Source organism: Cyanistes caeruleus, chromosome 4 (genome assembly GCF_971803275.1).
Source record: "Cyanistes caeruleus chromosome 4, bCyaCae1.hap1.1, whole genome shotgun sequence".
Lineage (NCBI taxonomy): Eukaryota > Metazoa > Chordata > Aves > Passeriformes > Paridae > Cyanistes > Cyanistes caeruleus.
This window is the reverse complement of record NC_141704.1, coordinates 32,525,554-32,542,233: the sequence shown is the minus strand read 5'-3', so window position 1 is coordinate 32,542,233 and position 16,680 is coordinate 32,525,554. Positions and strand designations below refer to the sequence as shown.

Genomic DNA, 16,680 nt, shown 5'->3' with positions numbered 1-16,680 from the left:
GAGAAGCGTTTTGCGTTACATATCCAGCAACTGTCCCTTCAAATAAATTTTTAAAAATAGCTCATTAAAGGGAAAACTAAGAGTGAGAAGTGACATGCTGAACAAGCAGCAAATGGTTAATGTTCCCCAGCTCTGAAGACAGGAATAGGCACCACATAAGTCCTGTCCAGAAAAATGTATTAGCAGCATTAGCGGAAACTGACACAGTATGCTGGTATCCATCCAGGGAGGGATTCAGAAGAGAAGGAACAATAAAAGACAGGCACTGAGGTGACATCTGCAGAGGCAGGAGAACAATTTCCAGAGAATGACTGTCTTTTAATACACAGAGGTTTAACTGTTATTGGTCCCTGTTACAGATGATTACTATGAGAAACAATGAGAGCCATTTGTATCCCTTTCTCCCTGCAGGACATGTCTGAGGGAGAATAAACCTCTTTCCTCCTCCAGTGTCAGCTTCTTACTGGCAGCACTGGCTATAATTGAATAAGCTTTATTCAAATGATTGCTAAATTTAGCAGATATTAGCATGAAGTCTCTAGAGGGGTGAAAACTGGAGAAGAAAGCTTTAAACAAATAGACTAAAGCAACCCTGAATAATAGATGCAATTTATGGCAGAGTCAACCTCACTGCCTGATGAGCCTAGCACAGTTAAATTGGGATTTTTGGAGCCTTGCTGAGACAAAACATGACACCATCCCCTTTCCTCCTGGCCTGTGACAACCTCTGTGATGGCAGGACCCCTTGTGCTGTCCACAAAGTCAGACTCATTACCTGGTGTGCAACAAGCCCGTAATTACGCACTTAGGAGAGACTAGATTATTTATTTCAGTGTTGTGCGAGCCCAGGTGCTTTGTGACATTCCCCAAACCAAACATGCCCACTGGACTTTTCCACACCATCATTTATACATAGAATTTCAGGGTCTATAACTTCCCAATTACAGCCGCTGTCTTGTGATGAGTCAGTAGGAGGAATTACATAACCCCAGTTAATTTCTGTGCAGGCTCAGAGGAAAGGCCTTCACCTGGGCAGGAGTCTTTTTGACCTTTAGGCATGACTTTTAGTATTACAGAGAACATACATACAACTTGACTATTTTTCCAAATCAGCAATGTACACATAGACTTACATCGACATCTTGATTTACTACATCCTTAAAGGCTGTTAGGTCCAGGATATTGTTGAGTAAGGAATACTAACTGCTATCTGTTCTATTGACACAGATCTTTACCTACTACCTCCTTAAACTTTGTTTGTTCCTGGATGTCTTTGACGAAGGGATGCTGACCGCTGCCTGTTCCAATTAAGTCTTTTTCCTTGCTGATTAGCATTGAAAGTGCTCAAAGATCTTGCACCAAAGAACATCCTGACTTGAGGTAATCTTGATATTCACATAACCTAGCCCCCGTCCCTGCCAGCTCAGGGTCACCCAGAGCAGATGACACAGGAACACGTCCAGATGATCTTTGTCTCCAGCGACGGAGACTCCACGACCTCTCTGGGCAGCCTGGTTCCAGCGCTCCGCCGCCTTAAACGCGGACAAGTTCCGCCTCGTTTTGAGGTTAAATTCCTGCTTTACCCCATGGCCCCTGCTCTGCGTCCCTCGGCCGGGCGGCGGCGGGAGGAGCCCGTCCCCTGGGGCAGGCCCCGCCTCGCCGCCCTCAGGCGGGCGCGGTGCCCGCCGGGCCGCGCGCGGCGCTGTGGGGCCGGGCGGGAGCGCGGCGCGGCCATGTCGGCATCGCTGCTGCGCCGCGGCCTGGAGCTGCTGGAGCCGCCGGGTGAGCCCGCGGGGCCGGGCGCTGCCGGCGGGCAGGGAGAGCTCCCCGGTACCCCTGCGGTGACTCCGTCCCTCTTCCCGTTGCAGGCCGGGCGAAGGCGCCGCCGGGACTCCAGCAAGGCCGGGCCGGCCCCAGGACTACGGGCGCGGCGAGGCGGAGGAAGAGAGCACCGGAGGCCGGCAGGAACAAGGCCACGGTCAAGGGCAGGGTCGTGAAGTCGGCGATAGGTGAGTCCCGGCCCCTCCACAGCCCTCGCACCGGGGACCCTTGTGGCTTCCCGCAGCCACGTTGCCGGTCGCTGTCTCCGTCCCGTCCCACCTCATCCTCCTGCACGCCCTCTTGGTGTCGCTCACTTAAACGCAGCCTCGTTTGTGGGGGCTATCCCTGAGCTGTAGCGGTGTTTGGTTCCCGGGACTTTGCTGATCCTCCTGTGTCTCTCCTTGTGAGCTGTCTGGATGAGCAGCTGATGCGTTTTGTCCCTTTCTGCTTTGCCCCAGAGGAGTACCATAAGAAGAAGCCTGTGAATCACTTGAGAGAAAACCTGCGGTACATGTTAAAGGGACGACTTGTTGCAGACAAAGCCGTCACAGAACAAGTAAGAATGTAATTTCTTTTGAGGGGGGGAGCGGTTCTGTTTCCACTGAGGAACACAGGTGAATGGGAATGATCCCTGGATCTTCCAGATCTGTACCTTGCACAAGAGAGTCAAGTTTCTGTCTACACATGGCCTTGAGGAATTTCTGTGTGCACTGGCAAAATAACTTACTAAGCTTTAAACTGTTGCTGATACGTTGCCCCCTATGATGTTCTCTCATACTAGTGAAAATCATAGAATCATAGAATGGTTTGGGTGGGAAGGGACCTTGAAAGATCATCCAGTTCCAACCACCCTGCCATGGGCAGGAACGCCACCTGCTACATCAGGTTCCTCAAAATATCCTGTCAGCTGTTGGCTTTTATTAATTACAAAAGATATTTTATAGTTTCTACTGGCAGAGATGCGCTGTTTCAGACCTTTTCCTTACTGTTGACCAAGTTGTCCTTCTCTGTAGCCTGAGGCTTATTTACTGGGAACCAGATGTGCTGCTGGCTCATGTAGTAGGAATTACTCAGCCTCTTAAATGGTGTTTCTCATAACTTGAGAATTTCTTGAATGGTCTTCCCCAAAAGGTAGTCTCATGCCAGGATTTGAAGGGAAGAATAGCTGACAGGGAAGAATCTTGGGCTGTTTTTATGAGATACAGGCTGTTAACTTACATAAACAAACGAAGTGGTTTAGGCCAGTCTTCCTCAGGCTGGAGATTGTGACAGGAGGTGATAGTGTATTAGAAAATGCTGAGGGAATTGGTTTTTTGGTTTGTGTCATGGAGAGAGGGGATAATAAAGAAGGTCATGGTTTCAGAAAATTCTGAATTTAAATCAATGTTCTTACGTCTGTGACAATTACTAGAAAATAGTTTTCATATTTGACTCCAAGTAACAAGGTGGTATCTGCTGTTGTCCCAGTGACCAGCTTGGGTTAACATCAGTGGTTTGCCTCTCACATTTCTTGGGAGGCACGCTGGAAAATAGCAGGGCTCTTGTACAACAGCAGGGATGCTGCAGGAGAACTTGAAAATCACTGTGGTTTGATCTGGATAACAGTGACTGTTGTTTTTTCCATTTCTGTATCGTCTGAAGGTTCTTGCTCAGAACAGAGGCAGGAAGTCCAAAGATCAGCCTCCAGAGAAGACAGAAAAGAAGAAGCCCGAAGGCACAGTGTTTACTGAGGAAGATTTCCGTAAATTTGAGAGGGAATACTTTGGTGTCCCATAAGCATTGTGACAGGGATTCTTGCAGCTCCAGTCTTTCTGCAGCTTCTCCGGTCTGGCTTGCAGGCCTGGGCATTTCCTTGGCGTGTTTGAGATGGCACATGGGCCATGTGCCCCTGCCAGCAAGTGCCTCTGTGTCAGACTTGCAGAGCAGCTCTGCATCTGGGCAGAGCTTGTCACTGTCCTGCTAAAGCCACAGAGGTGCTCTTGGCTCTGAGGTGTGTTTTCCTTATAATTATCTTCCTGCAGCCAGCGTGTCTTGCATTCCTGATATAGAAGGGTGGACCAAGCCAAATAAAATCCTTTTTCCCCTTCCCCAGGATATAAGACTCCTGCTACCAGTGTTATTTGGCAGGGAGCATTGAAAATACTGTATCTGAATGGAGAAATGTTTTGTACTGGGATTAAGAAGGGAAGGATGCTTTGAAAGACTGTTAAACTTGAGTAACTCTGCAGTTTGGGTTCTTATTACAGCCCCTGTCAGGTCTGTCAGTCATTGCAAAAACTTTTTGTATGTCATTTGATTAAATAATTGTTGCAGACACTGTCTCTCTTTGCTTTTGTAGTAGTGATTATTATGACAGTTGATGAAGATGAGGCATGTCACTGCTGTGATCCAAGCATTCCTCTCTTTAGGATGACTCAGTTGTGTGAATGGCCTCTCCAATTCATGTTAACACATATATTAAATCATCTCTCTGACATGCTTAGGTCTTCAAAGAGTGCAGGTTGGAATGGAGATGACTCCTCCATTCTGGCTACTCCCTCTCTCCAAGAAACAGCTCTCACATGGAGAAAGTTGTCCTTTGAATGTTTGTAGCAGAGTGTCCCACCGAAATTTAGCCAGGCCAGCAGGGCGCCACTGCTGAGTGTTGCCAGGTCCTGTAGCCAGGAGGGCTTGTGACCCTGATGTTAGGTGTTGGCATCAAATTAAAATCTGAGCCTGAGCTTGTGGTGCTGGGTTGAAGGGAAGTTGTTTTCCCTCAGACTACCACTAAATTCCCAGCTGTAACAAACAGAAGGCCCAGCAGATGGGAGTGTTGTTCCAAAAACTTCTTCTTTAAACCACTCTAAATGTGCCTCTGGCAAGCTCCGCCACTGCCTTCTCCTGCCCTTACCTAAGAAGATGGGTAATGTGTTCCCTTGGGGAAAAAAAACAGGTAAGGAGATGGACTAATGCCAAGCTTTGGTTAAGCTCAGGAGTTGATTACAAGGAGCCTGTCTGACCTGAGCAGCAGATCCTTGATGCCAGCACAGGCAGGAATTCACTTATCCTTTCCCTGCCCTCTGATTATAATTCCTGGTGCTGTCCTCTTGAGTCCGTGCCTCCTCTGCTGAGTTCTTTTCCCCTTGTCTGCATAAGAGGGAAGGTCACTTGGACACATGAGATCCTGAGAGGGGAAATAAGCAGTGAATATACAGAAGTGTGTGTGCTGGAAATTGGTAATAGCATGTGGGAGGGGATTTCTTGTAATAGGATCAGGTTCAACTATCTGCAGGCAAAGAATATAGAAATTGTTCAAAGAACAATTCCCTTTTTTCAGTTGGTTCTTGCTTCCAAAAAGTAAAAAAAAAAAAAAAAAAGAAAAAAGAAAAAAAAAGCTTCTTAAAAGAATGGAAGCACTATTGTTTGAAGAAAAAAGTTTAGCAAAATGTGTATTCATCACGTGTCTCCCTAAAACTTCTACACTATGTGCCTGCTGCGGTGCATGTGAGCTGGCCTCACACAAGCAGCTCTGTGTGGAGCTGTCATGAGAATAATTAACTGTGAAAAAGCTGGCTGTGCCACAACTGGACTGAAAGAGATAGATTTCTGGGGTGTTATTTTGTTTTAAGCCTTCATTTTCAGTATTTGGCATTTCCTATGACCCTACAGAAGTCCTTCAAGTCCTCTCCTGCTCCTCCTCTACCCATTCCTCCTACGCACCCTTGTTTCTGTGGTTGTTCAGCTCCTGGGCCCTTCTCCCACAGGCTGAGGGAAGCAAAAACATCCTTCCTTGCTCCAGAAAAGGGCAGGAGGGTAATGTGGTTCACTCTCTTTGTACAAAGCCCAGCCTGTTTGTTTGCAAATGTAAGCAACAGGAAAGCTCTTCTTTCAAAGTTAATGAGGAACTTTAAAGTGGGGCCCAGAGCAGTTCTCCACGAGGATAATAACACCCAGATCAGTGGAGTTTCAGAACTGGGTGGCGGCTTCATTACTGTCTGGAAAGACTATTAGGGCCAAGTAATCAACATACTTCTTCAGGCATTATGTTAAGGAGGGTAAAGCTACCTGACAGACTGAATTTTGCCATTTGAAACTAAACTTAAATGTAGAGTCAACAGTATCCTTAAATAAATTAAACTTTATTTTGTAGGAAAAAGGAAAAAGAAGCAGAAGTGAATGGTGGTTCTAGAGATGCCATCTTGCAATGGCAATGATCTAACATGTTGCAACCTTGACTTTCCCCCTCTCTGGCAGGGCATGAGCTCCTAGGAAAGAAGAGCAATGCCATCTGAATACTGGGGAGATAAGGACAGGTGGTACCCTGGGAGGAGACTGTCTTCAAAGAAGGAAGAACAGGTACCAGCCTGTTGCATGTGCCTGGTGTTAAGCTAAAGCCGGGTACCTTCTCATACTCCCAGCAGTCTGTCTAGCCATGCCCAGAGGATCCCAGCTGTGCTGGGACACCAGGAGATGGCTACCTTGGAGAAACCTGCCCCATCCCTGTAGGTGTTTGAGGCAAGGCAGGATGGGGCTTCGAGCAACCTGCTCTAGAGGAAGGTGTCCCTGGCAGGGGGATTGGAATGAGATGATCTCTAAGGTCCCTACCAACCCAAACCATTCTATGATTCTGTGATCTCTGTTCTTTGCAGCCAGACTTCTCTGCCCAATGGAAGAGACAAGAAGGAGTTAGGGAAACAGCAGCTGCTGTAGCTGCTTTTCCTAGTTGGCCTCCAACCTGTTTCCCACACTGGAAGCTGACAGGCTGCAGGCCACAACAACCTTTGGACCTGCTGGACAGCATTTCTTTCCCGCGCATCTGCAAGCAGCAGCGCAGGGACGTGTCCCACTGCTGCCGGGCCAACGCCGCGTGCTCGCTGAGCTCATCAGGCTGCTGGCTCCCTTCCCAGCTCTGCGACACCAGCTGAGCATCCTGCAGCAGAAAATAGAGGTAGCTGAGCTAGGGAATTGTGAGGTGCCATCTTACAGGGCATCTCCACCCACACGTAGCAGGGAGTCAGAATGGGCAGCAGTAGCGGCAGCTTTAATATGAATGCAAGTAAAAGCTCTGGAGTGTTATTAATGTGATAGAACCTTTCCAGGGAAACTGTTTAGGATAGTTCCCAGATGCTCAGCCGTGAGCTCGCTTAGTGTGAATAAGATTCATCAAGCCTCTTAATGGCCTACTGCTCCCTTGTTATGTGAATGGAAAGCAAAAAAAGGAAATTTGTTCCAGTGGGTACAAACTAATGTAAGTCCATACAGCCTCTGCTCTATCAGCAAGTCTCCACTTACCTCAGAAGGCAACAGCTACTACCAGAACTACGTGTGTGCCAGAGAGGGGAAGGCTGCAAAAGTAAACCAAGGAAACATGTTAGTTCGGGACATCTACTTCTTGCCTCTGAAATGATATAGCAGTAACAAACCTGGCTGCCAATGAACTTGCACAGGCAAAAGAGACTGAAAACATTGAAAAAGCTGTAGGGGAAAATCAAGGGATAGGGGAGGGTCCTAAAAACCTTAGCCAATTTTACCCTCTGAGGGTTTTTCCATGACTGCCTTACATTTCAGTCTTACGATCAACACAGCATCAGCACCTACAGCACTTACAGGCTCCTGACCACCTCAGGAAGTTACAATGAAAGGAAGTTCCTCATTTTGAGACATCCACTCAGGTCGAAACAAGGAGTGTGAAAGAAGGCAGACTGCCTACTGTCTGCTTACAGCTCAAAATGTGGAACTCCAGCCAAGGCAGGCTGCAGGGTTGGTAGGCTGGAGAGGGATTAAAGGTTTGCATGTCTATCTGCAGTTACGTTAAATAGGATTAACAGAGACAGCCGCTATCTGCTGGGGGCAGGGGACACAAAAAGCATGAAGGTTGCTCTGCAGCTGTCTACAGGGTTTCACACACCTTTTTCTGAAGGAATAAGCTATGGGAAGGCTAAGCAGTAACGTAGCCAAGCTGGCCTGTCCTGAGCTGCACCATTTGCATGCCAGCAAGATGATTTATCTCCTTTAATGGGAGGCAAAGACCAGGGCTCTTTCTCCACCTGCCCGCACGCTGCAATGGAGATGCAGGGGAGTTTCAGGACTGGGAGATTCTCTGCCCTATATATATTAAGCTGACACATCTGCTGCGCCTGGAACTCACTTCTGCCATTCCTTAAAAGGGTGTGTGCGTGTGAAAGAGAGGAAGAGAGCAGCTGAAGGAGAAATGAGAGGCAGCTGGCCATCACTTGGAGAGCATGCACCTCTGTAACAGGGAAACTGGAGCTTGTGGGTGCAGCCAGCTTCCTTCATTTGGTGACTTCATTCACTTATGACACTGCATGAGTGCACTGAAAATAATGCAAAGGCAGCATACCTGGGATATCTGAGCAGCCAAAGTAGTATTGTCTAGGTCAGGGGACTGAATTCCTCTGTTAATTCACAGGGCCTGAAGGATTTCAATGGGAAAGTCAGCAAAGGTGAGCACTTCTGGCCCAGAAAGGGATGTTCACAGTAAGACCCCAAGATGGCCTTTGCAGTGGAAATTAAAAGTAACGAGAGTTTATGTGCAGCACTGCATGGCAAGGCTGTGAAAACAGCAGGACAGAGGAAAGAAGGATAGTCCCAGAAGCTACTTGGACCATATTGAGAAAAAATCAGTATGCATAAGATGAAAATAATGCCTATAGGAAGGACAATTCAGATCCTGTTTGAGGTTTTTGTTGTTGTTGTTGTTGTTGTTTTAGTTTGGGGTTTTTTTCTGAAAGCCTTAGTCTATGGGAAGATAAAGAAAACTGGTATTCTTCTGGCCAAAAATGTATATATTTCCCACCCCCCAAAAAAGGCTATGAATGGACTACCACTGTGTGAAACTGTTTGCATCAGAATAAGCCACATTTTCTTTCTATAGTCCAGCCTGGGAGCACTGGAAGAGCCTTCATCTCCCAAAGGACAGCCTGTCCTTGCAGCTATTTCTGGGCTTTCTGCCAGGGCAAAAGCTATTTGAAAGATTTTATCATCATTCTTTCTTCATTCCCCAACACTGCAGCTCTGGATTTATTTTTGTAAGCGTGCTGCAAAGGTGCATCTGGTTCTCCACAAAGGTGTGTGAAGAAGTCGTCAGCAGTGATGGTTTCCCCTTTTCCTTTTGAAAGAGAAGGGCATTTGGGTCTCTCTAAAGGCAGGGTGAAGAGGAAGGTAATTATAAATATTGTGATAACAGCAGAAACAAGCTTGTGAGACAGGGCTTTGCGAGCAGTGAACTGTAAGAGGTCGCTTGGTTTTGTGGGGGAATATTGAAGCTCCTGTTTACCATGAAGCACGAAATTGGCTGAGGGATTGGAGACTGAGGGTCACGTACACTGCGTGTGAAGTCTACTTTGCTGCCCTTAATTCAGAGGAAAAATAACTGAGACAGAAATCCCATCAGCCGTGCCAGCTTCAAAGAGCTTTTATGTAACTCAGATTGGGAGAATTCTGCTGTTTCCAAGGATGTAGAAGAACTAGGCTCTTCTGGGGATAGGTAAAGCCTGCATTTCACGCACTACAATCTAATTCTGGACATGGTATCATGGTCTATGCAAGCTGCAAAGAGTCAGTTGAAGCACATTTTTTCTGTGGGGCTGTGAGAAAAATGAGAGAGGCTCCTGCAGTTTTGCAGTTTGAAAAATATAAAATCAGTTATTAGGCAGGAGGCTATCAGACTTTTTACCCTTGTGGGCTGGAGTTTGTGACAGTGTCCTGGGTGTTCCTTGGCTCCTGCTGCAGGCTGGACAAACTACTGAGCTGCAGAGCCAAGTGGCGTGATGCTTGCTGTGCCCAACAGAAGCCTGGAGGAAAATTCTAGATAAAAAAATGCAGAGGAAGAGTCAGCCCTGATCTCCAGCCCCTGTGAAATCTTAACTAAGTTACTAAGTATGGAACACAGCGTCATTTCAGCAGGCGTTGCATGAGATTGCCATATGGGCTGCCTCTGCAAAGCCACAAGCTCGGAGCCTCGGTAAGCACTGACAGCGCTGACTGCTCTTTAAGGGCAGCTTTCTGACCCTCCTGCACGGAGTTCTATAAAGCACGGCTGCAGAGAGCAAAGCAGCGTGGATGCGTCATGCATTCCTTCTTGCCTGCTCCAGCTCTGATCTTCCTTCCCTGGTGTGAGTGTAATTTGGTAAATTGGACCTGCATGCCCTCTGCAGGGCTGTAGGAACCAGAATCATGTATGTACTGGCCAGCTCAGACACTGCCCCGTCTGCCTGCAGAGCATGAACGTGAAGAAAAATTTGTTTTAGCCACAAGTAGCTCCCAGACAGCCCTGCCATGGGGTGGGGAGGGGAAAAATGTGCTGACAATTTTTCCAGGCTTCAGGAGAACTGAGTAAGGGCAGCAGAACACAGGAGGGTGCTCCCTCAGCCCTGGCTGCTGCCAGGGGCTGCCAGCAGAAGCTGCTATGGCTCTAAGGGTGGTTGCCCTGTGGTGGGAAAGGGGGATCGGTATGAGGAGGGTTTTCCCTGGCACAGGGAAGGCACCAGCTCATAGACTCATAGCAGTTACTATGTTTTCTGTGGCTCAACTGAAATGTCATCTCAGGTGCAAATTTGACCAAAACCTTGGGGGTTTTCTGCCTCTAATTATCCCCATCCCCAACCCGGCAGATGTAGCTGATTCAAAGGAAACCTATTGCATTGGTCTACCTCTGAAACCACAAGAGTTCCTTGTCCCTGCTTGCAGTCTCCAGTTTTCATCCAGTACATCCCATTCGCACAGTGCACGGTCAACGGTGCCCTTACCCAGGAGGTTGGAGACTGCTCAAATTGTCTCATGATACCAAGGGGAGGGTGTTACTTATCCAACCCCCCCTCAGTGTGGCACAAGCCCTAACTCCTGAGAGGGAGCCTTCTTGCTGCAATTTAAATAGCACCCAGCCATGCAGGCACAGCTGTAGGCACAGACAGGTGCCACTGAGAGCCCTCTCAGCCCCCCATGGCAGCAGTCAGCTCCTGATGCCAGCAGCCACCCGCACCATCCATGGGCTGGAGCAGCCTGCACACAGCAGGTCCCTCAGCTGCTATCCCACGTCAGGTAATGGCTTGGGCAAGGAGCAGGGATGAAGACTGCAGCCCTAACTTGAGGGCATCCCCAGCAGGCTGCAACCGGAGAAACCATTGTCCAAGGATCCCTTAAGGACCTTTTCCATCCAGCACGGGCTGCAGCCCCGATGCCACTGTGTGCCAGCCAGGCTGGGATGCCCAGGCACCCGAACCCAGCAGCTCAGGGAGCCACACCAGCGGCAAGTGAAAAGGAATCGACTCCTCAAAAAGTACGTGTGTGCCCACAAGCCAAAGGGATTAAGCACTGTTAAATGGGGTATCAGTGGCAAAAAAAAAAGTGCACACATGAAGTAGTCAAAAATGGCACATCCCAAATCCTAAAGCACCCCTAACCCACACAGAGGTGCTGCTGCAGCACACCAGTACCTTCCCTGCACAGCTGAGGCAGGACTAGAGCTGGTTTTATGACCAACTCAAGCTATAGCTTTCCTACGATAAAGTGAATTTTTATTTAATTTTAAAATTTGACAGGTCAGTGGCTGGCTGAAGAAGTGAGGACTTTCACTCTGGTAGAGGAACGTGACCCGTAAGAGCACTACAGTAACCCCATCCATCTGGCCCAGCTCACACCAGTTTCACAGGGCCAGGCAACCGCTCCCCCTCATGGTTTGGGAACTTGGGAGACCCAGATGAGGAACTCAAGTGCACCAAACACTGGATCTACTAGCAAGCTTTTTCTTAAACCAGTGTTCACAACTGTGTTTTGGCCCCGGACCCTTTTCCTCCCCTTCAGAGAAATATCGAAGTCTGAAAGTAAGTACCTCCCACCATATGGCATTACTGACCTTGTCTTCCATCAGCTCTCCAATCTCAATTGTTTCAATAGACTTAGAGATTTGCTAAAAACCCTGAGGCACCTCAGTGTGATCCCCTCACCTTAGAGCACATGTGAATTATGGAGGGGGACAGGTCAACTGAGACTCTTTACACACACCCCAGTTCCAAACGCTCTGCACTTGCGCTGCATCCACCACCCACAACCCACAGCTCTCTCCAGACACACAACAGCACCCAGGTGTGGCTCAAGTCACGCTGGTTTTACAGGTACCACTCATCACACACCATCATTGCACATTTACTACAAAATTATTTATTAGACAGCAATACACAGCTTTAGCAGGAAGCTTATATACATGCACACAACACTGCTGACTACCCTACTCGGGAACTCTAGTTCTTTTGCCCTTGGCCTTGCGGACCTCTTCTATCAGATCTTTTAAGTACTGAATTTCCTTACTAAGGGAATCTGCTTTCTCCTTCAGGGCCTGGTTCTTCTGCTCCAACTCTCTACACTCCCCAGACAGCGCCTCCTGTTCCGCCCTCTTCTTCTGCCGGTAACGTGTGGCAGCAGTCTTATTCTGCTCCATCTTTTTTAGTTTCTTATCTATCTTCTTTTCTCCTTTCACCTTTGCTGACACTACCTTCTCTGCGGGATGATCGTATGGTTTGGACCGCACAGAGCCACCAGGGGCATCTGCAGGGAACTGGTTGCCATTGGGGGATCCAACTGAATTGGTGGGGCTGTGTTGGGGGGTTCCCAGGTAGGAGTCTGGGCTCATGCATATTCCACTATCATCAGAGTGGTTCTCCTCCTCTTTCTCGGACTTGGTGATCACCACCACAACAGTGGGGCACTCCCATTTTTTTTCTCCTTCCAGAACATCCACTTCACTACCTAGTTCTAAACTAAATGAGTGGTCTGGAGTGGAAGTCAGAGACCCTGGGGAAAAGGGAAGAGACCAAAGAGAAGCCAATGGAGCCATTGGATCTGCTCCAACTGGGGATTCAGGGAGATGGGTGGTTACGTTATTTATCAGTGGAAGTTCTTTGTTGTGAAATTCCTGGATGGTAGCATTAAATAGATCACACGAGTCTTCCAACGTGGCCAGCAGCTCGTCTGGTGAGACGGTGGCTTCCAGATGTTCCATACCTAACAGAGCATCAAAATCAAATTCCTTCAGATCCATCTTCTCCACCATCCACTCCATGCCAGAGAAGGCATCCTCTGCACAACACAAAAGGTAAATTACCTCTTTAGTAAACCATCCCACAGTAAAACATCACAACCAAAGCTTATGAAAACAATCTATCAGTGTATCATCTCAGCATTTTTCCTCTCTCGTGTATTAGCACAAAGAGTAAACCATCAGAGAAAAAAAAAGCACTCTTTCACTGAGCTCCTAAAAACTACAGGGTACAATGTAAGCAGCTCTTGCGACATTCCAACCCTCTTATTTAAAGGCCACAAGAATTCAGGGACATTTGCAAAACACAACCATGCTTTCTTACTGCTACCTCTGCCAAGAAACACTACCATTGACAGCTGCTGTGTTATTTCAAGGCCAACACAACTGGCACTTTACCATAACCAGCAATTGTGTGTAGGGTAAACAGCACAACATACTCTCTTTCCGAGCACAGCTAAACACATGTGAGATTGCCTTCAGATTTATGAAAACCTAGCAATTTATTTTCAACTGGAATGTTGTGGTAGGATGTAATTGATGCCCTTTATGAAAATAAGTAATACCTTACCCTGGCTGCTATCTATGGTGTTGCCTAAACTGTCCACAGCAAGCCAATTGGAGGAGACTGCCTTAGCCTTGTCGCTGGAGAACCCATGCGAACCGAGGGGCTCGGCCACCTCCAGGTAGTCATCTATGAGTCCCAGACTTTCCTCAGCCACCGAACACGGCTGGCTGAAGGGGGATATTGAATCCCCCAACAGCATCTCGTTGTTCAAGAAGCTCATTTTCGTCAGCTTTTAACGCTTTGACGTCGAAGGATGTGGACAAGTAGAAGGTTTTTTCGTCGACTACAGCAATGCTGCTGTGGGGTGCCGTGAAAAACCTGTGAACAGAACTTACACTCATCAGTATTTGGTCCGACCAACATCGTAACTTTTTCTAGCAACAGCACCTCAGGAAGTATGGCGGAACTTCACAGATTATCTCACTTCTTTATTTCTGTGCTGCTGCTGCACGTCCCCCGCCTCCCTCAGGGGCCGGCCCCGCCCACCCGCCGCCATTTCGCGGTCCCGCCGCCATTTTGTGTCCTGCCACGTTTCCACCGCGGCTCCAGCGCCGCACAGGCTGTGCGCCCGATGGCCAGCGCTGGCTTAACGCTACACTAACACAGTATTTAATATTAGTACTGGTGCCAGATGAGTATCAACCCCTGTTTGTCTATCTGCGATTATACCACGTGGTTCTTATACTCAAAACCCCAAAACCTCTAATGCCCCGTTTTCCCTCAAGTAAAAAGAGCACTTTCCCTCGCAAGAGCAAAGAAACGCTCCGTGGGAATGTTCCTTTACTCCCATAAAAAAAAAAAAAACCCAGAAAGAAAATATTCAATAATAAAATTCCAAATTTTTCGAAAGCAAGGTTTCTCGAACGACAGGAAACAAGACGTTCCTCGCAAATTCTTTCCAAACGGCATTTCCTGCTATTTCTAAGCCTCGCCGCACCCGGGGATACTGAGCTCTACAAAGATCCCCCCAGCTCGCACCCATTTTGGCGTAACTAGGTAATTTATATGTTGTTTTGGTATACCTAAGGATCTCCCCCCCACTCCCCGTGAGATACCAACTAACACCACACCCCAAAAGCCCACTTAAGAGGGTAAGAGGGCGCCTATCAACACACAAGAGAGAGCAGCCGTCCCTCATGATACTCACGCCATGGTTGCAGATGCCGGGGATGTGCTGAGGCCGCCGCCGCTGCTGCTGCGCCTGCTGCACTGGCCGATGCCGCCGCTGGCCCTGCCGCCTTAAAGAGCCATGGCGGCCAGGGGAGGGGGGGTGGGGGTTGCTCGTATCCGCGCCGCGCGGGAGGTGCTGCGCACACGGCCACCACAACAACCTCTGCGCTCGGGGACAGGAAACAATGAGGTGGCAGCGGCGGCGCTCTGCTCTTATATGTGAGTCGTATTACCAAGCGAGCTGCGGTCGTGAGATATCCTTCCGCCAAACGTCACCTGCCTGTCACCTGCACCTAGCGGCCTGTGGCCTGTCTTTCTGGGCTTCTCTCCTGTCGTTATGGTACGAGGTAACACAGGGGTCGCCGACAAGACGGCTTGTCACAGGACAGCACAGCTACACGGCGGGGCAGTCGTGGAGGGACTATATGATGTATACATGCGCGTTTGACACCCCCCCCTTCGGGCGCGACGGAGCCACGTGACCGGAGCGAATGAGGACACTCCCTCCGCCCCCCCCCGGGAGCGTTGGGGGGGAAATTTTACCCGCCAACAAAGACGCAGAGCTCGCGCGGAGACGTCACGCAGCTCGCCACGTGGGAAGGGCGGCGTTCATTGGCTACGGGCGAGTCGTTCACGTGCCCCGTGAGCTGTTATTGGTCAGGGCCCGGAGGAGACCAATGCGGAGGGGAAGGGGGGAGAGAAGGAGTATGGGGCGGGGGGAGAGGGGGAATGGCGACCGGACAGTGGCGGGGGAAAGAGATAAGAATGATGCTGGCAGCGGGTCGAGAACGAGCAGCCGGACGGGAAAATTGTGCCCGGCCATGGCAGCCCTGCGTTTCCCCTGATATGCCCCTTTCGAAGCAGTATGTGCTCCCCACTTTGGTGTCCAACGGCCCCTTCAGCTGCCCACACAAAGTCCCGCTGAGGTCAGGCGGGTGCTGGCGGCTGTGGCCCAGACTGAGGCGCTGCCATGGCGCTCCTGAGGCGGCGGCAGCCCGCCATGGGTTCCTGCTCCCTTAGATAACGCGCTGCCTTCCCTCCCGGCCTGCCCCACCCATGGAGCGCGTAGATTACGGGCTCTCGGGCTGTGTTGGTGTGCGTGCAGGAGGGAATCTGCCCGGAGCCTGCCGGCCTCACAGCGGCCGTGGCGCCGCAGCCACGCTGAGAGGCGTCTGATGTGCCCGGCTGCAGAGCCGCGCCGGCGGGCAGCGCAGAGTATCAGTCTAACTAGTGCCTTCAGCCCATTTGCAAAGGCTGAAAATGAAGTTGGTTATCCCACAGCTGAGGAGTGAGAATGTCCTCTCCCGCCACGCAGTTTCATGCTGATGCAGTTGCTTCTCTGTTCTCTGTGCAGAAATCACTTGACTGATGTGAGCATTAATGGATCACCTATAGAGCCTCGCGGCTACAAAGGGCAGTGTCACCTTGGATAGCTTTCAAAGTGCGGTTTTGTGCTTTATCTGGTCCGAATCACCTTGCTTCTAGGAAAGAAGTCAGACCTCTTCCCCCACCCTGTCCCTGCTAAACAGTTCCACCAGCTGGCCTGGCCCCCACAGAGACAGCCCACAGCAAGAAACTCACAGGGGTCAACAGCTTTCCACTGGCTTCAGTTCCTTCGTTACCCTTTCAGTCGGGTCACACAAGCACTGGACAGCTCCAGTGAACTGAGTGTTTCAATACCTGTGTCATTCCTCACTGTGTCAGAGTTACCCAGCTTCTAAAGATCGATTTCCACTTTGCCAGCCTCACAGCACCATCGGCTGTGAGAGCTGCGGTGGAACCTTGCTTGTTCAAATACCATCGTCCTGCAGCTCAGCTTCCTCTCAGCTACTTCTGCAAAAGGCTCTACTATTTTCCAGTTAAGGCCTCACTAGTATTTGTGTAAAGCCATAGCCTTCACTGTATTTGCTCAGATCTAACTGCCTAGAATGTCTTCAACAAATTGACTGATGATTTGCAAGGATGGAGTGTGACCCAATTTCTACTTTTAGCAGTATGGTCTTAGCACTGTCGCTACAAAGCAGAGTGTGTTGTTCCACATCTGTAACATGAACAGTGGCTGCTGAATTAAAAAGGACAGTTTTCCCTA

At 49.2% G+C, this 16,680-nt stretch overlaps 2 protein-coding genes and 2 long non-coding RNA genes across 4 annotated transcripts; 3 read left to right on the top strand and 1 right to left on the bottom strand.

Annotated features, from left to right (window-relative positions):
• Positions 1-1,442: 1,442 nt before the first annotated feature.
• On the top strand, positions 1,443-4,135 carry RPS19BP1 (ribosomal protein S19 binding protein 1). The gene is made up of 4 exons (XM_086887509.1): positions 1,443-1,782; positions 1,869-2,009; positions 2,280-2,377; positions 3,463-4,135. Exons 1-4 carry the CDS (start codon positions 1,443-1,445, stop codon positions 3,595-3,597), a joined length of 714 nt encoding a protein of 237 aa, XP_086743635.1. The 3' UTR covers positions 3,598-4,135.
• A 1,919-nt stretch (positions 4,136-6,054) lies between these two features.
• Positions 6,055-9,929, top strand: LOC111934854 (uncharacterized). The gene is made up of 2 exons (XR_002867447.2): positions 6,055-6,156; positions 6,450-9,929. It is a non-coding gene; the product is annotated as an uncharacterized LOC111934854 (long non-coding RNA).
• A 2,027-nt stretch (positions 9,930-11,956) lies between these two features.
• On the bottom strand, positions 11,957-16,040 carry ATF4 (activating transcription factor 4). The gene is made up of 3 exons (XM_023935021.2): positions 14,569-16,040; positions 13,425-13,739; positions 11,957-12,894 (listed from the first exon to the last, which is right to left on the bottom strand). Exons 2-3 carry the CDS (start codon positions 13,639-13,641, stop codon positions 12,047-12,049), a joined length of 1,065 nt encoding a protein of 354 aa, XP_023790789.2. The 5' UTR covers positions 13,642-13,739; positions 14,569-16,040; the 3' UTR covers positions 11,957-12,046.
• Positions 15,110-16,680, top strand: LOC147653542 (uncharacterized). Its single transcript, XR_015286419.1, has 2 exons — positions 15,110-15,247; positions 15,946-16,680. It is a non-coding gene; the product is annotated as an uncharacterized LOC147653542 (long non-coding RNA).

Excerpts from the sequence above, each read along its gene's own strand:
- ATF4 (XM_023935021.2), bottom strand. The coding sequence starts at position 13,641 with ATGAGCTTCTTGAACAACGAGATGCTGTTGGGGGATTCAATATCCCCC. Across the intron at positions 12,895-13,424 it reads CACCATAGATAGCAGCCAGG|AGGATGCCTTCTCTGGCATG; the intron begins GTAAGGTATTAC and ends TGTGTTGTGCAG.
- RPS19BP1 (XM_086887509.1), top strand. The coding sequence starts at position 1,443 with ATGACACAGGAACACGTCCAGATGATCTTTGTCTCCAGCGACGGAGAC. Across the intron at positions 1,783-1,868 it reads GGAGCTGCTGGAGCCGCCGG|GCCGGGCGAAGGCGCCGCCG; the intron begins GTGAGCCCGCGG and ends TTCCCGTTGCAG. Across the intron at positions 2,378-3,462 it reads ACAAAGCCGTCACAGAACAA|GTTCTTGCTCAGAACAGAGG; the intron begins GTAAGAATGTAA and ends TATCGTCTGAAG.